The following is a 22,323-nucleotide window of genomic DNA, read 5'->3' on the forward strand; positions in this document are numbered from 1 at the left end:
CTAGATACATGTGGAAAATGGACAGCCAAAATGGACAGCTAAGCACCCTAAGTCCCAGAGTGGCACAGAATAAACTTCCTGTCACAAGTGATCGATCATAAGTCAGCCCTGAGATGCTCAGTGAGGTGATCGGCCCACTGAAGTGGTGGTGTCTAAGGGGCATGGGTCTTTGAGGTTGGGAGAGGGCATAATCTCAGTACCCTGAAACTGCTAAAATAGCGTCACTAATGACAAAAGCCAGGTGAAGAAAGACCAACAACTCTTCAAGCTTTTATGTCTCAAATAAACTCTGCTTAGCACTTTGGGGAGAAAAGACAACATCCAAACTTCTAATCAACAGAAGACGCTGCCAAAGGAAGGATCATTCAGAGGCAAACTAGAGTGGGAAAGTGTCATTATGTCTGTTACAGATGCAAAGACCTCACAAGCTAACAAATTCTCAAAGTATCCTATAGACAAGGTAGAAACAAAATCCATGACACTCATGGGTGTGAATGAAACCAATGGGAAATGAGTGCCAGACTATTTCTAAGTGCTGGGAGAAATTCAGCTAGCCAGAGGCAGTGCAGTGTGGTTAGGGTTGCCACCCCTCCGTTTCCCCCCCGGACTATCCGTAAATCAAAGTGATTCTACGGTAGTCTGGAAAACACTGTACAAACTCTGGTATTCTGTTTCAAAAAGGAAACACACTATTGGAGTTTGTAAATTGGCTGATTTACTATGCTTTTTTTTTGTTTGTTTGTTTTTTAACAGAAAAGCATAGTAAAACAGCCGAAAAAAGGCAGCAGGAATGGAAAAAGAGGGCGTTCCTGTGACAACACAAAATGGGCAGAATGTGGGTGGGAGAGGGGTGGGATGGGCAGGGTTATTGATGATGCGAGGGGTGTGGCTCTACTCAGTCCGGTTTTAGCCACGATGAAAAGGTGGCAACCCTGAGTGTGGTCGTAGGTCTGCTCAGAAGTTAGTGGAGCCTTCATGCTTAACTCCATAAACTGTCTCTCAGGCTCCAATCAGAAGACCTTTTTCATGTTCAAGTATTCAGGTATGAGATTAAGTGCATGAAAAGCCCATGGATCCTCTAACTTGGACATGAAGGACCATATGGACATGAGGGACGAAACCAAGACAGCCCCAAGTCCAATGTACCTTCAAATCCATGACTGAATAACTCAGTGGACCAATCTCTGCGATCAGGATGGCTATCAAGGGCTCCAACCAATCATCTGTAGATAGGGCAGTGCAAGCACCATCTCAGGATGTACCCCGTCCAGGATGGGAACTGTGGACGTACCGCCTCACCTCCAAGATCCTCAAATAAAGCTGACAACCAATTCAAGCTTGAAATCTTGCTAATCAAAGGCAAACTCATAGTCTGAAGAATCTGTAGGTTGAATAGCAGACTTCAAGAGAGGAAGAGGTCTGGGCCTAGCATCCTTTTTCTTTTCCTACTGGCAATGCTCTGACATATTCTCATAGCTACGAGAGAATCTTCCCATCAGCCTCCATGAGAAAAGCTCTCAACCACTGTCCCATTTAAAATGAAGAAGCAACTTATCTGATCTTTGCAGTCCAGAAGCTGGGTTGAACATCTGACAACTCAATATAAAAATGGATACTTGAATACGATCACTTATGATATATAATTCATTACAAATGGAAATTAACCAGAAGCTGTCGTCTGAATGACTGGACAAAAATTGCAAAGCTCTGCTTATGCAAGGGTACAGGTAGACATTCTTCCCACATGGAGACATATGCCTGAATCCTGAACAAAACAGGACTTCGGCCTATACCATCTTTTTTTTTTTTTTTAAACATTTAAACTCCATACATGCCATATCCCACCATACAGGCAATGCCCTGTGTGTGAAAGAATTTTCTACAAAAAAATAAACTTCTGAGCAACATCCTTGTGGTATTCCACATAAAGACTTTAGCACAGGAGGCTTAAAACAAGTTATGCTTAAGGGAAGGTGGGTGTTGGCTTGTACTGTACACTTACATGAGAACTCAAAACAGCAACAAATGTTCAAGTAGGATCATTGTTGAAGTGCAATTCATTACAAATGGGAAATAGACTTCCATAGCTCTACCCAAAACTCGGGAGACTGTTAAATGCTTGGTTACCCATTATACTTTCTCAAAAAACATCCTGGAGGATGGAAGACTACTGCCCTGAAACCCCATCCAACCCCTGGGCTACACATCTAAATTACAGTGTTTCAACAAGTGGTGCCTTGATGACCATACAATAGTCTCTCAAACTGTCTGGGTTAATACCCCCCCTAACAAAGTCAGATGAAGTGGTTGCAGTTCTCGTTGAATGCAACCTTGACACATTCTAGCCACTGTATGGTCTCTGTTGGCCTGTTAAAGAAAGTCTTCAGAGAAAACAACCTGTTTTGGAGAGGTACTCTCTGCACTCCTTTGTGATTATAATAGTCATCATGAATATTTCTGCCCTGTCTGGTGATGGAACTTGAACTGGCAAGGTTGAAGGATTCCATGTGATAGAGATAAACCATAGTGATCTTTAAGACTGTCCAAGACATCTTTTTGTGTTTGGGCCTGAAAGAGGTAATCATCAAGGGATGAAGTGACAAGAATTATGTTCACTCTTAAGTAGTATATAACTGTATCAGACTTTTTATAAAGACAATGGGCATACCAGAGAGTCCAAAAGGCAAGGAAGTAAAATGGTAATGCTGCAGCCCAACTCCTAACAAACTTTGTGGTCCTTGCAAACAGGGTCATATAGGTAAGAATCCTTCAGGTCAAACATTATCAGGAAGATTTCTGGAAGTAATAGTGATAGTAACTGCAGAGTAAGCATCCTGAATTTGGATAATTTCAAGAGCAGACTTGGTCAGGTCTAAAACTGGTCTCCAAGGTCTGTGTTTTCTGGGTAAGAGAAAGAAATGGGAATTAAAAACTTAATACCTCTGCCTGACTTGGGACATCTTCTATCACAAAACACAAACAGACCAGCACCAGAACTGAATCCCGGTGCTGGTCCATTTGTGTTTGAGGTCTACTGGTGGTTTGGGCCGTGCACATTGCCGTACTTGCGTAGGACTTGGTTTCCCACATCTTCTATCACCCCTTGAACTAATAACTGCTGAACAAGGAGTAAGGTAAGCTGTGGCTGCTCCTTTGGGATTGGAGACAATTCCATAACTGGAGGAATTTCTTGAACCCTATTCTATACCACTCTGTTGTGATGTGTGGCACCTGACTCTGATGTTATCCTTCACCAAACCTCCTTGAAGTAGTTTAACCTGCTTGCCAGTTGAGTCAGCTAGAAGGAAGTAGGAAGGGGGAGTGGGAGAAGTTCCAGCATCTTAACTGCTTACAGAAGTGGTAGAACTACTTCATACCCATCTCCTTATTTTGTCCTCTTTTTCTCCTACTTTGCTCCTCCTCAAACCATTTATCTTTTGATGGCTGGCCTCTGGAATAGCATCTGAAGAAAGGAAGAGTCTTGTATGGATAACCACACTGGAGATTGAGAGCAAAACAGTTGTTTTACAGTTTGTGTAACCTTGCCTTTTAACTCTAATTTGTTTAAGCTGCTTTGTGAGGGCTTACCAAACAGGGAATCCAGGTCAAAGGAAGCACTTAATTCCTCTTTGTCAATCTCATATAATGCTTTTGCCCTAAGCCAGGCATAGCATGTGGTGATGGACCACTTAGCTGACGCCCTGGAAGATGCAACTACAGTATTATAACATCACATGCTTCCCCACTCTGGCAGCTGACTGAATTTCAAGATTTGAAACGTGGGACTTGTTCTGAATTTCTGCACATAAGCTGAAATATCTGCCTCAGGATTACTCCTGGATATTAAAAAATATGCATTTGGCAGTTTGCCACCTTCTTACCAACTCTGTCTGGGGCCCTGCTATCACTGTCAGTTCATAAAATGGTAGGTCCTGGGGCCAATGTACTGTCTTTTGATGCTTCCTGGGAAATTACAGCAAAGTCTGTCACTATACTCTTTTTGAGATATGCAAACATTTGTTAGACAACCTAGCTGGTTGTAGGGAAGCTGCTGGAAAAGCATCCTCAAAAGCTTTTGAAAACAAGGAGGACAGCTCAGCTTTGGTTCCTCCAAGCCTAAGAGATCACACTATCATTTTACTCTAAGAAATCTAAAATCATTTTTACTCTAAAACTTTAATGGTTAGCAGTCTGGACTCTAAATCCAACGATCGGAGTTCAAAATCTCCATGGAACCAGGTCAACTTTGTTAGGTTGAGCTACAGAGAAGATTACCTATTAATGCAGTAAGTTGTGAGGAATAACACAAGCAACACAGGGGTTTGACTCCAGCTTACAGATTGCTTTAAAGTAGTGGTTAAACTACATTCTTCTGACAACGCAAGGACTACAGCTCTAACTTCTTAATGAGCTGCTTTCCATGCCAAGGGTGCAAGGTTTGAATCTTTCCACCTTCATTATCTACTGTGCAAGGCAGTTAACCATACAGGGCTTTAAAACAATTGGGAATTTGGGTTCAGCTCCTTAATGGTCTCCAGGAGTGCATAACTTTTAGGTTGGCTATATGCCCTAATGGATAAGGTGTTTGACTTTGGATCAAATGATTGCAGGTTTGAGTCTTGCCATGGTCATCCAAAAGCAAAACAATCTGGTAAGAGGGTTTAACATAATGATTAAGATCTTTACCTCACAGATGCAAGGCACAAAGTTTGATTCTGACCTCTCCTTACTAGCTAGGCTTGTAATAGTCTGTAGATTACTAAAACTTATGAAATGTTCCCCATCATCATACTGAGGGTGGCAATGAATGACTCTTCTTGTGGGGAACCTGACAATGCTGAATCTCCGTCACCTGTGTCATACCAAGGGGCAGGTCAAGTCTTCCCCCTCATCTTCCTTTGAAGATAAGCTGGTGCTCATAATCTCAGCAGCATCTTTTTTCATTCAACTTTACCATAGACATTGGGTGCTGAAGACTGTTGCATTACTCCTTTCTACCGAGGGAAGAGTTCCATCACTAAACTATTAAGATCCTGAAAAAGATACATGTGGGAGCCAGATTTCAGGGTGGGGGAGTGGGGGGTCATGGTGCATTCCACTCTGGGCTGAGCAGCCTACGAGGTGTTGAAGACAACTCAACACCTCTCAAAACTTAATGCAGAGTTCTCCACGCTCTTCCTGCTTATCAACTCAGTGTCTGAAAGGAGTTAGAGACAGGATCATATTCCTTCTCTTGAGAAATCACCACTGAATGCAGCAACAGTTCACTATTCTAACAAATGGAGTTATGCTATGTACTTTCTTCCTGGTTCTTGGCTGAGTGTGACATGCTAGGAGCTGCCTCTGTGTACACTTCTAAAGTGTTCGGTAGAGGTGAGCACAGGTATCACCCACTACCAGGGATTGGAAAAGCATCTATGCAATAACACTAGGGTAATCTATATACTTATTATACACACACACACACACACACACACACACACACACACACACACACACACACACACACACACACACACACACACACAACCCCACACACACACACGTGTGTATGCTGTAATGTAATGCAATGTGTGTATGTATGTATTTTATATATATATATATATATATATATATATATATATATATATACACACACACACACACACACACACACACACACACACACACATATACATATATATACGCACACACACATATATATATATAAAAAATCTTACTAAAAAGTGACACATTTGCTACATTAGACAAACTTTGCTAACTGCAAACCAACAAGTACTGTGACATTGATGAATATTTACATCCAACAATAACAAATAAAAATACATCACATAAACAAAATTTAAGTCCCAGTACACCTATGCAAGATCTGCACAGATACCTGCTTAGCAAAATACACCAGGTGTGTACCACTGCTCAAGAAGTTATCCTAGCACTAATCTGTTATCTTTTGCAAAGAATGGTAAACTATTATATGGTGGGTGAGGAGTTACTTTAACCTAACAAACCAAAAATTTTGTTATAATGAATGCTACACAGAGCAAAGAGGTGTTCCTGTCATAATGTTCCTTCATTTCTGCTGGAGGGAAGGCAGTTCTGTATAGTGAAGGAAGAACTACCATCAAAACTAATAAAATGAAAATTGTCCTGGCTACTAAAGGCCTAGTTTATGGCATTAAAACAAGATTTCATTAAGAATAGCAAATATAATCTGAACAGTCCTTTAAGTGGGCATGATACATGACAAATTGAAATCCTGACTTGCTCTACCTGCAAACCATATACAGGGACTTCTTCCACAACTTGTATATGGCTTAAGCAATGATCAGCTATCACTTCTCTAGCAGGCACTGCACTGCAATACAAATAGATGGTACATAAAAACATAACGATGACTATCAGCTATGGTGTTCAGGTTATATGGCTACATAATCAAATTTGTCTCTCTTTTTTGAATCAGCATAGTTATTTTTGTGCAGGTAAGTGGACTGAATCACTAGGACTTTTATCATGCATGAATTAGTTTCAAGAAATTCTAAAAAGAACAGAAGATCTGGACAGCATACAATAATTATACAAACTAAAACATACTAGTCTGTTAAGTTTTTCTTAAAACTATTCTCACCTCAAAAGATTAAGTCATTAATGCAAAACTTTTATTTTACTTTTGTTCAACATCTACTAATCATAATCATCGTTTATACCATAATAGTTGCCTTTATTTCAAATGAATGTAACCTAATTAGCAAATGTGTAATCCTAGCATTAGCCTGTTTCAGTGGTACAGGCAGCAGCAGCATACTTGGATTTTGGTGCAGAAGGCTGTGGCTTCAATACCCACACCAGGTAGATGGACTGGGACACTGCACTATAGCACAAGTAGGTGCTTCACTCTTGAGTGGGTTGCCCTTTGGATGCAAAGTTAAATGGCTGACCCATCTGCCTGAGTTGGTAGCATCTCAGATGGATGCAAACTATCTCACAGCACCAATCGAAAAAGAGTAAGAGTTCCAGACACCTTGGCCAAATTTTTCCCCAGTAGTATAAATACCATCTTGGGTCTCCCCTGAAAAGAGGCTACTAGTCTAGTGGGACTAACCCTGTCAACAAAGAATAAATAAAATAATTGTTAATGTATATTTCTTAATGTCTTCTCATGTATATTACCGAATATTAGTTTAAAAATGTTTACACTATGTTAGAGCTTTTCTCTGAGCCTCCGCTAGAAAGAGGTTTCTGGCTAAACCCAGTGAGACAAACCTGGTAATCAAAAGCAAAATAAAAAAAAAAAGTCAAGTGTCCTGATGAACTTATGACACTTAGGGAAGATGTCAACACTGTGCTTTTATTTAAGACTACACAGACAATGCTGATATAGATCTTAACTCGTAATCTGACAGCCACATGAACACTTAGTTGGCAATACCAATACAGGACATCACAGATGAAAGCAAGGCTGAAAATTGTGTATGCACAAAAAATAACTGATGGAGAAACGTGTGCTTGGGTGGCCAGAGTATGGATCAGTGCAAGTGTGAGAACATGTCAAAAAATGAATTTTACACAAAAAACTGCTGAACTCAGGTTGGTGGAGAAGAAATATCCAAGAAAATACCCAAGTTGGATCTTCAAACTTAAAGCATACCTTTTGAACAATGCTGCTTTATTTTTATCCACTCTGATTTGTAGAAGTGACCACAGTGGGCTTTCTTCATGGTTTAAAAAAACCATACAGGTTCCAGCAGGATGACTAGATGTGTGCGCTCTGGATTATTCTCTGCCATCCAGTCTTTTCCCTCACAATAGGCCTGGTTCGTGGGTTAGCAGAACAAGGAAGGGAAGGTAATAACCATCACTAAGAATACCTTGAGATCGCTGTAAGAAAACCTGGCAAGATGCAAGGGAAGTTCACTACACTTCTGGTTAATTTGTTTTGCAGAAAGACTGCTGTAGACGTACTCTGGTTGCTTCCACAGACACCTTTCCTTCCCCAGTAGCAGCATTATGCAATGTTTTCTCTCATTAAATCTTCAAAGGCTGTTCAGCAGATATCTAAAGACTACAAGAAGCCCCTTTGTATTTTGGGATCAATGCTATTGGGTCATTATACTACTGAAGGATCTGGAAAAATTAGTTCTGCTAGCTCTTCCAAATAGGAAGATCCAGCTATAAAAATAACATTGCAATCTTCAAGAGGATATAGGGTAGATACTCTGGAAAAAGATAGAAAAGGGCAGTGCACCAGAAGAGGCTTCAGAAGTCCGCCAACCCCATTTGTTTAACTGGGCTTACTAACAAAAGTAAAATAAAAAAAAAAATGTGTATCAGATTCTTCAAATACAGTTCTTAACAATTTAAAACAGCTGTATTCAGATACAAAGTGGAAAAAAAAATTCTGATAATAGCATGCTAAGCAGAACAAACAGAATGCCTGAAAGTGACAACATTCATAAAACAGTGAATATAAAAGCCAGAGGGAGAATATGAGGTGCAAACATACATCTAAAATCAACACAAACATCTTCAAAGTTGCTCATAACGTAAGTTTTAGAGTCCCTGCTAAGGGTGATACATGTAATTCTAGCAAGCCAACATTTTTATTATACTACTGCGTCGCCTACTGCTCTAGGGCAAAAACGGATTCTGCCTGCAAAGGCATAAACAAACTCAAGATTTAAAGTACTTTGAAATACAGTGCTGTTTACTAGATTTAAATAAACATACCAATGCAGAACTGCAAACACAGCATTATAACATTAAATACTGGCTGCACCGATATTTACCCAATACCTACGTTTTCCAGCAGCAAAATCTTCTGTTGTGTGCAAGACTGGGGATTTCTCATCCTCTCTTTTTTCATCTAAAAAAAAAAAAAAAAAAAAGTTTGGGGAAAATCTAATGCAATTCTCGGTTTCTCCAATGCACTTCAATAATGCAAAAACATCACGATGTTTACAGCTTAGCAACTGAACAGTCAACACACATCACTATCCAAATTACTAAGAATTATAGAAGCAACAATAAAACAGGACCAATGAGTACCACTGATGCCAATAAACCAAATGAAATAATAAAATAAAATAAAGGCACCAAATGTAAAGGATGAGGACTAAAAACACTTAAATATAAAAAACAAAGTAAGCGCTTTCGCTAATAAATATTTCGTTAATAAAGTTGACTGCCAAAAGGTGAAGACAAGCTTGTACAGCAAATCTGTTCACAAAAATAATTTACTACATAGGGAAAGTATGCACCCCAGGCATATTTCACTCAATGTAATGAAGGGACACAGTTTTATAGGATTATGCGTTTACATAATTATGATTGTCAGCTACAGATAGCCTTAAATTAATTGAAATCTGACTTTCTGAGCAGGGGATACAAGGAACATGACATCAATTCCTATATACTGATGCAGCATGGGGTGAGAGACAAAATAAATGTAAACCTTTTTTGGTGAAAAGGTGGTTGATATAGAACAAACTGACTCACAGCCCACAGAGAACAATGTTATCCAAGTTTCCTATATCTTTCTCTAGTAATATTGACCCTTTCTATGATATTAGAAAAAATTGGAATATTTCGAACACTATAGATGAGTTAAAAGGCATCACAGATATGGTTCCCCACTTTACCTTCAAGAACACTAGGTCACTAAAGAGACACCTATGCTATAATATGCATACATATACAGAGCGGTTGCCCTCTAATCAGATGGGTACATACACATTTAGAAATTGTTCAGCATGGAAATATATTAATCCTGGGGCTTTTTATAGGCACCCCCACTGAAAATTTTAAAATTGAACTCCGCTTTCATGCTGACTTTAGGACTAGCAATTTAGTGTATTTTTGCTTTTGTACTGTTTGCCATATGTTCTACATTGGCAAAACAAACCGCCCTTTTAAAGATAGCATATTAGAACACTGCAGGGATATAAGGAATTCTGGGAAAATAACGCACTAGCACAACATGTGCTTCGGTTTGGTATTGAACATAGTTTTAAATTAATAAACATAGGTGTTGGAGGGGGTGACATTAGGAATTTAACATCGACTGCTGGAACAGAATTGGATATTGCTTTTTCAGGCGGATAAACCTCCAGGTCTTAATTGAGCTACTTCACTGAAGTCTTTTCTTAAGAGATGTCCCCTTGAACACAGAGGTCCTTTTTTGTTTAACTTTACCACTGGATGTGTATCTATATATCTATATCTATATCTATCTATATATATATATATATATATATATATATATATATATATATATATATATCTATATATAGATATCTATATATATCTATATCTCTATATATATGTATGGTTCCCCTTCACAAGATCGAAAGGATGGAAGCTCAAAATTCATAAATCTCGAGACCAGAATCTCGAACTTCCATTCACTCGAAATTGTGAATGGGAGCCTTAGGTTTAAAAAAATAAAAAGTTAACTTACCTTTATTGCAGGGGGCCAGGTCCCCCTGTACTCTAGCAGTTTAAATGTGAATGTTCCGTGATCGCACTATAGCTGAGGAATGGGAAATCTTCCATTTTGCGCTTACAAGTATAGTGCGGAATGGGAGACTTCCCTTTCCTTCACTATAGTGCAATCTTGGAGTAGGTATATTTAGGTAGGGGGGTGCAGGGGGGCAAAACCCTCTTGGAAAATATATATATATATATATATATATATATATATATATATATATATATATATATATATATATACACACACACACACACATACATGTTTTTAAGTGTTTTTTGCAGGACTATTTGAATACTATACGATGCATGTTTTTATTTTTGTGTTGTTTAGTTCCTTTTAACTGTCTAAATTTTGTTGACTGGCTACTAACTGATATAAATTGATGTAGTATGTAGCAATTTATTCAGTCTGATGAAGCGATCTTAGATATCACGAAAGTGCTTACTTTGTTTTTTTATATTTAAGTGTTTTTAGTCCTCAGCCTTTACATTTGGTGCCTTTATTTTATTTTATTATTACTAAGAATTATGCTTATATTCCAATAATGTTATTGAACAGATTCTTAAAATTCACAGGAACTGAAACATAACTGGGCTAACACTGAGGATCAAACATCCATTTACCACATTCTGGAAAACAAACTATTTTTCCCGAATAAGCGAACATTAGGATGTTATCTCTCCCAAATCTGTGTTAGCAGACTACACTTCAAATTATTTCTGAGCAGTAATGGGCCATAATAAGCTGCAGTAATCTCTGCCACAGAAATGCCTTCTTCTGGAAGGATAGTGCTAAATAAAAAATATCAGCAAGATCTCCATACACTGTACCATAGCCCAAGTAAAGTGGGGTGGTAATACCACCAATAATGATGATTAGGTTTTCCAAGGAAGAACCGAACACTTACTTGCTCCCAAAAGTAAAACAAGTACTTGCTGGAGTGAGTGCTGGCTTATAATGGAGAAGTGCAATAACAGTGCTTAAATGTGGTAAAAAAGTGAGAAAGTACTAGGCAAATCTCAAACAGAAATTAAAATAGCAATCATACAGTTGATTCAAAATATTACAGGTTCATAGGAGGTTACTAGGCTAATGACCCTAGGGCCTTTACAAGCCTAGCTGTGTAAAAATCAGAGTACTTGTACACACCACAGTTAGAAGGTCATTGTTAGCACAGCGATTTTGTGATCAGCACCGACTGCCCCTGTCCATGACGGACACAGGTACTACCCCCTAGGGTGAATTTATGGTCACCCATCCAGATGTCAAGGTTGCACTTGAATAAGGTCATTAAGGAGCTCTGCTTCACATGGAGTGGGAGCTTACTCCAGAGAAGCGGCAATCACTCAGAGATCTCTCTCTCTCCAGCATGTACTGTTTATGTCCACGTTGAGATCTCTGGAGTGAGTTATTGTCCCATTTGATTTGCGGATATGAATCATTTCCATCAGGGCAGTGTCCAAGACTGCTCTGTAGGCCAAGCAGAGGTCGCCTCTCAGCAGCCTGTATGATACAGATTACAGTGACAGGGCTTTCAGTCTTTCCGTGTATGTCATGTTTTAGTGGCCCTGGATTCTCTTGGTCAGAAACCTCTGGGGTCTCTCCAGTTGCTGCAGGTGTCTGGTGAGGTACATACAGAAGGGAGCATTGTATTCAATTACTGGTCTGATAAGGGTCGAGTACAGCAATGCTATGACCTCCCTGGTCTTGAATGCGATGCCCTTATTTATGAGATGCACAATGTAGAATGCGTTTCTTACCACTACAAACACATGATGACTGAAGTTTATATTTCTATCAACCTGTGTTCCCAAGTCTTGCACCACTGAGTTTGAGCTTAGTGGCGTGCTATCTATATCATAATTAGCAGGGGCTACATCTTTGCCAAAGGGGATAATGAAGCATTTTTTGCCTCAAGTTTTAGACCATGAGTTTGGCACCAGTCATTTATCTGTGTCAGCCCTTTCTGTAATACGTTAACTTCACTGGGGGAGTCTATGATTGCACCCAGTTTACAGTCCATCTAACTTCAACTGGACTTCAGAGAAATATATTCCAAACAGTAGAGGGCCCAGCACAGATCCTTGTGGTACTCCACTGGTAACTGGTCTACTGGTGGAGGTGGACTCCCCAGCTTTGACAGTGTGCATTCTGTCGGTGAGCCAGTTGGCTACCCATCTAGTAATGTATGACTTAATCCCCAGCTGGGAGAGTTTCTCTATGAAACCTGAATGGGGGATTGTGTCAAAGGCCTTGGCTAAAGCAAGGTAGGCGGTATGTACTGTTTTGCCCTCATCCAGGGCTTTGGTGACATTCTCAAAGAAGTCCACTAGGTTTAATGAGCAAGAACTAACCTTGACGAAACCAAACTGGGTCAGGTCAAGAGTCCAAAGGTTGCCTATGTCACTGTGTACAGGATCCATGATGATTCTTTCCACAGCCTTGAAGACAAGGCTGGTTCGGCTTATGAGTCAATAGTTCCCAGGGTCAGCTGATTGACCCCCTTTGAGCAGCGGGATAACTGTTGCTGTTCTCCACTCTGCTGGGACAAAGCCACCTCTCAGGCTATGGTTAAAGAGAGTGCCGAGTCATTCTGCTAGGTCTTGTTTTAGATTATTTAGTAAGCAGCCTGTGATGTTATCTGGAGGCTGCGTTTTTGGCCTTGGAGGGTGCTTGCATGACCTGTTCTCTGGAGATACTAGGTGGAAGACGGGTGTTAGGAATGCTGTGGGATATGTCTGGTAGGGACACAAGGTGAAGTTATTGCCAAATCTGTTGGCTAGCAGGTTGGTAATTTCCTCAGGTTCAGTGCGAGCTGTACCATCCACTATAAGTTTGGCACACAGCTGGGCATTCCCTTTTAGGTTTTTGACACAGCTCAAGAATGCCTTAGGATTGCCTTTAGCAAGGGATGCTAATTTACACTCACAGGTAGCCTTAGAGGACTTAAGATATCTTATTTGCTTGTTCAAGCTGTGGTGGGTATTGTTACTTTGCTCAGTAAGTTCCCTCCTATTCTTAGGTTATCAGTTTCTTTCTTTTGTTGTACAACTTATTTTATATTTATAGTTCACCAGGGTGGCTTTTTTTTTGGGATGACCTGGTTTTGTTCCCGTTGGGTACAGCTGAGTCAATGCATTAGTGGCTACACAGGGCATTTGTGTATTCCTGTGCATAGGGGTCTTTGCTGGCTATGCTGGCAGGGGCTTTCAAATTTTTTTTTTTTTTTAAACAGTGCTTAGTGGGCAATAGTTTGCTTTTAGTTTTTTTTTTTTTTTTACTCCTGTGGAGGTGTCATTTTTTTCTTTTTATATATAAAAACTTGTATTAAATTATCGCACATGACAGACATACATTTGTATAAATGAAAAACAAACCAAATTAATAAAACTTAAACATTACAGACCCCGTTGAAACAACTGTAATCGTTATAAATCACTTATAATATCCAGCCATTGTCAGTTAAGTATTACATAGCTCATTTAACATCTACCTACCTTTAAACCTCATTCCTCCTCTACATACATTGTTCCCACAATTCCCATTTTTTCCTACGTACTTTGCTCCATCCCTTTTCTATAGATTCCAATTCCAATTTTATCCCTGTTACTATATATTCACTACTTCTAGCAAAGTTGGTCTAGACTGACTTCCATTTTCCAGTAACTGCTTTTTGGCAGCCACCATAATTAGACTCAGCAAGGCTTACTATGTCAAGGCAATTCTGATTCTGTACTATAGCATAAAAAAATCAACTTCCCAGTCAATCTAATCCACTCACCCAGCATCTCCAACAGAGTGGTCTGCAGGGTATCCCTAAAGTTTGCCAACTCGCTACACTCCCAAAAATGTTCCCAGTCACATCTTTCTTGCCCATCACACCTCCAACATTTGCTATCCACCTGAGAAAAAATTCGTTGGAGTCTACTTGGGGTATAAAAATACCCATGTAAATACTTCCAAAGATCTTAAATCTTCTAGACTTTGTTGCATACTTAGGAGATATACATATATTCCCCCACTGTCTCTTTGTGAACTGCCTATCCAGTCTCTCTTCCCAATCCTTTCCGAGCTCCTCTGATTGATTCTTATAATTATTATGCAATTTGATTCTTATAATTATTATGCAATATTTTATATGCTCTACTAATTATTCATTTTTTAATGGTAGCTTCTGTTCTAGATGCTATTAAAAACTCTACCAGTGCAGGTTTTTCATTTAGGACCCTCTATTTCTTTCTCTTTGCCTATACTCTGAAACCAATCCCTGATAGGGAAGGCAATCTCTAACCTGCAAGTCCAAATAATTTCTTGTCATCTTCCTGTTCTATTACCTTTCCCATTTTAGTTATTTGCTCCCAATACCTTGGTTCTTTTGCCAGTTTTCTCCAATAAATTCCATCCCCCTCTTGCCTATTATCTGTATCCCTAACTGCAGTCATCCCTAACGGCAGAATCTCTTCCCCATTCTCGTGCTGGGTTAGTTCTTAGAATTCTCCCTGCTATTTTATGAATATAATACTCTGCATGATTTTTGTCATTCTACTAAAGAGTCTGCATCCAAAATCCCAGTCTCTCCTTATTTCTTGAGCTTCATCCCTAGATCATTATCATTTCTTTCCATTCTGAATTATAGTTTTCTGCTTGTGCTATGTATAAGAGTCTTAACTGTGTTGCTCTAAAATATCCCCCTCAAATTGGGTAATCCTAATCTGCCTTGTTCTCTTGGAAGAATCATCTTATCCCACTTAACCCTTGCTGTCTTCCCATTCCAGATAAAATCCTTCAACTCTTAATTGCTACCCACAGCTTCTCCTCAGGTTGATAATTTTAACTGCTTGTATCTTAGTGTCCATATCCATATGATAAAATGATTTAACAGTATGGATTAGAAATTACTATTTCTAATCCATACTCCTAAATACTTCATTTTATCATATGGATACTGTTGGACCAATTTGTGTGTGGGTACATAATTTACTGCTACTGCTTTTGTTTTAGCTTCATCAATTCTGTATCCCGAGAGGATTTGAAACTGTCTTAAAATGTTCCACAACACTGTAATTTCCCTTTCTGGCTCTGTCATATATAAAATAATATCTGCAAATAGAGCCAGCTTTTTCTGACTACCATATCAATTATATTCTTGAATTTGTGTCCCTTATTTTCTTTCAAAGGGTTCTAAATATAATGCAAACAACAAAGGGGAAAGCGACCAACCCTGCCTGGTTCCTCCACTCAAGCAGAAATTAGACGACCCCACCCACTTTAATTTTTGCCTTCGATCCCTCATATATACTCCTAATCAACCTTATAGTTTTATCAGGGAAGGAAAATGCTTCTATTGCCCTGCTTATGAAATCCAGGCCTACTTTGTCAAATGACTTTTCTGCATCGAGACCCAACAATAACAGTGGCATTTTTTTACATTCTGCTTCCCTCTGAATCATCAATGTACTGTTAATATTGTCAAATGTTTGCCTCCCCTCCACAAAACCACACTGATCCATATCTATCAATTTTGGTATCACTTTTTCCATTATAGACCCAAACACTTTATAATTATGGTTTAGTATTGAAATGGGTATGTATGAACCTGGATCAACTGGATCTTTACCCTCTTTAGGTATTAAAACCGCTTTCTTCCAGGATGACAGTACTTCTCTCAAAATACTGTTAAACAAAACCTTTTGGATCTTTCAGTTAGCTTCCAAACTTCCACAGGAATACCATCTATTTCTGGGGACTTTCCTGTAGATTGGTTGTACATAACAACAAGAAGACAAGAAACGGAAAAGGAGGGGGTCGGGATAAAGTAAAACTACACTAATCTAAGAAGAATTTAACTTATTTAAAGTAAAAGAGTAACTTTTTGTATAAAAAGTTAACACTCAACCAGGAACCAGGAACAACCAAAACCAACCTCGTTGTAGCGTAAACGCAACGAGATCTGAGCGCCCTCGCTTAGCATTGTGGGGGGGGAGCCTCGAGTCGGGTGGAACCAACTCAGCTTTTTAGAGGAATAATGGAGCGAGGAGGTCGGCGAACCCATCCAGCAAGAATGAAGGCGAGATAGACTTAACATCTATTTTTATCTCATCTCTTCCTATCCTGTTAGTAACTGATCCTCATCTACCTCTAACCTTAGCATGTTTAATTCTTCCATAAACATTTCTATTTGTACCTTTTCTTGATTTCCATATTTCTCTGCTTTATACAGACTTTCATAAAATTTCCAAAATATTTCTAATACTTCTACAGGATCTCTTATCTTCCTCGTTATAGGCACCCTAAGCTTGGTGACTGCCCTTTCCATTTTCTGCTGCCTGAATCATTGTCCCAAAATTTTTTCTGCTCTAGTTACTACCTAAAACCAGTTGCTTAACAGCAATCTTTCTAAACTTGTGCATATTATTGAGGTAATCCCTTATTTTCTGTTTAGCATTCTGCAGTTGCTCCTTTACTTGTTCTGAGAGATTCCCCTATTTTGCAATACTTTAACATTTGTCAATCTCTCTAAATAATTCTGGTTACTTTTTAATCACATCTCCCCTTTCCTTTATTTCCACGCTAGTTTTAAACTCCACTTTAATTTTATACTACCCCTTAGAAATTTCTTCTGAAAATATAGCTATCTTCTCTAGTAGCTCCTGAATTAATTCCCAGACCCATTTCTTAAATTCCTCTCTTTTCAACCAATTGGTGGGAAAGCACCAGTGCCTCATTTTTATTTCATTACTTTGCATTTTTATTTTAGTTACTATTGGTGGATGATCGGAAATAGTTATTGGGTGCATTTCAAGACCTTCAATTAAATGCACATGTTCCTGTGAGATATAAATTCTATCTAGCCTAGCCCAGTTTTTGTATCTTGGAGAATAATATGTAAATTCACTCTGAACTCCTAGTACTGAATTCACATCTTTTATGCCAAACATTTTAATAAATTTCCTCAAAAACATACCCTCCTTTGTTATATTTTCCTGTCTAGGCTTGCCAGACATCTTCAGTGTTGCAAACCAAATTCCAGTTTCCACCTATAAGAATATTCCTTGCTGAAAGCGGATTATTTCTCCCAGAATTTTCTTAAGTTCCATTATAGCAGTTGGAATGTAAATGCATACCAGTGTAATCCTCCCTTGCCAGTAGCCCTTTAGTACTATATATCTTCTATTATCATCCGTTTTTCCCTCTTCTGTCAGTATTGGAGCTCCTCCTGCAATTAATGTAAGTGCTACTCTTTTCCTTTGTCCCAGATACTCCGCTGAATAACCATCCTGAAAACGTTTATCAAATTCACATGTTCAGTTCTTTCCAGGTGTCTCTCTCCTGTAGCAAAGCTATCTGCTTTCTACATTTTTTAATATACTGCACTACTCTTTCTTTTTTTTTATATGCAAGACCCTTCAAATTGAAAGACACTACAGAAAGCATTTTCTTATACAGTTATTACCACCTTTTGTATGTATAACTGCTTTTTTGTTAAATGTCTAGTTCCAACTTTATGCTACATGCATATATATTGTTCAGCATGTTGATCTTTTACACAGTTGTTTCTTGTCATATCCATTTGAGCCCGTGTCACATCTTACATAAGTTTTTTTTTTTTTTTTTTTTTTGAAAGCACTCAAAAAGAACACCCAATACCCCTCTAAAACCTATTAAACTTAATAACAACAAATAAAACTATGTACATCTTCAAATACGGAAAATGTTGCTTCCTACTAAGAAGCAAAGTTCTAAATTGATAGCCACACCAACAGGCTGGAGTTAACCAAAAAGAAAGGTTAATCATGCTAAGATGCATGATACAGTCTGTGCTATTAGCAAGTGCTATTTGATTGTATCTTTACAGGCCTCCCAGCTAAGAAAACACAAGTGATTTCAGTAAACACTTTCTCCAAGCCATTTCTCTTAATCAAACTGTTTTCTAGTGACATGCAAACCAGAAACAAAACTGCTAAGAGTACCTCATTTACCAGAAAAAAGCATTATAATATTCAATATTCTTTTTCATTACATACTTGTAATAAACTTGTTACTAGATAATGCCTAGGGTCTTAACCCACTCATTTCCCTATGCAAGCATGGGAAAAAGCACACTGTTTTTTCTTTTGTCATGCTCTCTTAACCAGAACTTTCCTCTCCCTCTTTTTTTTTTGGCAGTGCCTACATTTTTTAAAAATGAACAAAGAAAAAAAGAGAAGGGAGAAAAGGAAAAAAAAATCACCTGCTTATATTAGTATCCCCACTGCATTTCAATAAAAAAAGCTAAAAAAACTTTACTTCAAGTGGTAATTGTTTTGTCTCATCTTTAAAGCTCAACCAGCTGGGAAAACCCAGACTGCTCTCAGAGAATTCCTAGCCAATTTCTCTTTTCCTTTTTTCCCCTTCAGCCAATCCGCTTCCACCAGACTGCAGCCAGTTTCTCTATTAGATTGTCTCCATAGAACATAAGAAGCAGGCAGTTTCTCCAACAGACTGTTTCCATGGAAACATGAAGACCAGCTGTAGAACTGCTACTAAGTATACATGTATTTGCTAGAAAAAAAGCCTCATAGTATTCAATATTCCTTTTCCTTTACTTGCTTTCTCTTAAAACTGGTTACTAAATCAATCTAAGGTCCTTAATGCAGTAATTTCCCCAAGGCTATAATGAGAAAAAATACATTAATTTTAACTTTGTCATGACTTTCTAACCAGGCTTTTTTTTTTTTTTTAAACACAACATTGCCTATATTTCTCAAAACTGTACAAGAGAAGAGAGGAGAAAAAAAAAAAAAAACGTTTACAACCCGCATTACACCTAAAATAACATGCAAAGAAAAACATACACCACAGATACAATACTAGGAAAAGAAAATGTTTTCTTTACTTGCAGCTTGCTTTCTTCCCTCTTCCACCTCCCCAAAGCACTTTTCCAAACATTAATGACAAGTAGGCCGAAATGGAGGGAAACTGTCCGCCCATTATGGCAGGTATATACAGTAGTAACTAGTGGGGATGGGCTAGATGGACTAGGGTTTGTTTGTGAGACTAACAAAGTCTGCTACTCTGTGGAGGGCTAAGGGTGGAAGACTGCATCAGCACCTCAGAATGCGGAGCTAGGTTGCTCGCTGGGTAGCAATGCGCAACTGCATTGTGCACAGAGAGGCAGTGGAGCCAAGAAGAGCTCTCCAGCTGATATCAAGGTAAAAATTGTGTTTCTAAGTGTTTGCATCTATACACAGCAGAGCCAAACCCTGTTGCACTGTGGGCAGCTACATGCAAACCCGGTGCTTAGATACAAGCAAAGTTAAACAGTTTTAACACACACAAATAAAAAAGCCCAAAACTGAGCCTTATTCAACAATCCCCAACTCAGATGGGTCCTGGGCTGTACACTTTCGCCACAAGAGTGCAGAAGGGCCTTCCTAATGTAGGATGGCTGATTTTAGTGCTCTAATAACTATGCCTAGATTCAGCAAGTCTGAATCTAATCTATGCTATAAAAATGCAGAAGTAATCTAAATTCAAGGTGAAAAAAAAAAATAGTCACAGCAGTAGAAACAGCAAAAATGATGAATGGTAAGCAACACATTTTCCTATCTTAACCCATTTTTCACATCCCTACTTATTTGTGATTGAGCATCTCCCACACCCTAGCATTTAATAATATTACAAAGTGTGTGTGTGCGTGTGCGCGCGCGCATGATGTCTTCACAAGACTCTACCACAAATTAATATGTAGTCAGTATGATGCTGAACCCATAATATACTTACTCTTAAGCTCCAATTTATTCAGTTAAGGGGTTTGAGTTTAAGCACAGCGATAAACAGGACTGGTTAAAGATTACCTGAACCACACTTTTTGTTGTATATTTTTTCTGATCTCTGCCCCAGTCTGGTTCCTACTGCTAACAAGCCTAATATTTCTCTTATCACTGAAACACAAGCTAGTCACACTGCATCAACAAGGTAGTCATGAGGGATTTTCCATTTTCTGTCTCTAACCTCTCCTCTGGCAGCAGATGTGTGCTGGATGGGCATGAAAGGTCTGGTGGCTGAGAGGCAGTATGGGTGTGAGGGTGCTACCAATTAATTAATCCAAACTTCAACGTGCCAAGCTAGCAGGTTCAAGCAGAAGATGGGCAAGCCTGCCTACCATAAAGTTTAGGTCCTGTGGACAATTCTGGTTCATCCATTGAGATAAATATGCAATACTGACCTATGGAAACCTTGAACAGACTGTGCTGGACCACAATTCTCCCCTCCTCGAGAATATGATAAAGCAGGAATAGCTGACACATGCAACTTGAGGCTTCAGCATGGAATAACTCAGACCCAGCCCATTCAGATGCTTAACAGTGATCAAAATCACCTGAAGAGTGACCAATCAGGGTGGCAGTGGATATTGCTCCATCCAAGCCTACAAACTTTTGCACATGGAATTGTAGACCTGCAAAGTAAAGTATGCCTGCCACCCGCAATCACGCCAAAATCCCCACCAGGTTTGGTGAAATAAAAGGGTTGAACACCAGCAGACAGACCTTGAGAGGGCACCTAATGTCTCTCCACTCCAGATGTGGGGAGCATCCTTGGTTAATAGCAAAACTTTTTTGTATCATCATGTCACTTACATCTTTAAACCACGTCCTTCTCAGCAACTAAAAGACAACAATAAAGATTTTGTGAGTTTGAGACTTTCCTTGGAGTTTAGAGTGAGAAATACAAGAGTGTCTTGTGCTAAAGGAGAAATAATACATCCACTGCTGTCTGTTCCTTTCTGTGCTACACAGAATAAAACACAGGAAGAATCACATTCTTCCATGTGACAAGCAGCTCACTCTCTGGGGTTGACTTTCCCTCTCTAAGATGCTGATGAGGCATGGCCACTGAACATAGAGTTCCAGGACAGGCAGAAACAGAGCTCAGGGTTTTGTCAAGTGTTATTCTGCAGGGCAACCTGCTGCCACCCTAGACTCTAACCAACTCCCTGGGAAAAAAAGAAACCAACTTTAGACATCATGATGGTAACTGCAACAGTGATCCAGATGAAGAATACAGTACAATGTTTTGTAAGAAGCTTAACATAACTGTAGACATCAACAGGATCACAGATGCAGTAGGCTTTCGCATTCACTATCCTCTTCCTTGTTAAGGCATCCAAGAGCTGGGATGTGTACCAAGCCACTTTCTTCCCATTTTCTTTACATTTGGCACAATCAAAAAGGTTTTAGGCTTTAATGCCATCCTGGTATTTTGGGGGAGGGGGGGCAAGTATTTGAGGAGTTTCCTTGCCTGGTGTCATAGGAGGTTCCCTGCAGCCACAGATGTCTGCAAGGGGGCAGCCTGGGAAAGCCTTCTTGGACAAGAAAGACCCAAAGATGGGGTGGGATGGCAACACCTTTACACTGTGAAGGTTTGGTTAGGCTGGCTGGGGGTGGGGGCACAAAGCTTTCAAACTCTGCCAATAGCAGAGATCCCTACAGAAATGACTACTGAAACAGTGCCCATACTCTAAAATCTACCATCATGGTAGGTTCCTTCAGCCACTATGACAACTTGGCAAGATATTCAGGATGTGAAGGAAAGCCTAAATGACATTCCCTTGGACTAGAACTGATGCACACCTACAGTAAAGGCATAGGTATCTCCTCTGTAGGCCACAGACCCAGATGCGCCAGATGGCATTCATCACATTCAGGGACACCATACAAGCACACTGCAAAGGCACAACTCCATGGGAAATCACCATATGAAAAATATGATAATACGTTTGTTTTATCTATGACAGGACCCATTTTGATGAGTCTTGGTAGGATTTGTCTTCTCCACAAATCACTATTCTGAAAATC

The 22,323-nt window shown here is 39.3% G+C and overlaps 1 protein-coding gene across 1 annotated transcript in view; it reads right to left on the reverse strand.

The window, feature by feature from the left end:
• Positions 1-22,323, reverse strand: part of TRMT1L (tRNA methyltransferase 1 like) — a 741,948-nt gene that overhangs the window by 115,403 nt on the left and 604,222 nt on the right. The window contains exon 15 of the mRNA XM_044085311.1: positions 8,795-8,860. Coding sequence (XP_043941246.1) covers positions 8,795-8,860 — 66 coding nt within the window. The remainder of the gene's footprint in view (positions 1-8,794; positions 8,861-22,323) is intronic.

This window comes from Protopterus annectens, chromosome 10.part0 (genome assembly GCF_019279795.1).
Source record: "Protopterus annectens isolate FY-2018-M chromosome 10.part0, PAN1.0, whole genome shotgun sequence".
Lineage (NCBI taxonomy): Eukaryota > Metazoa > Chordata > Ceratodontiformes > Protopteridae > Protopterus > Protopterus annectens.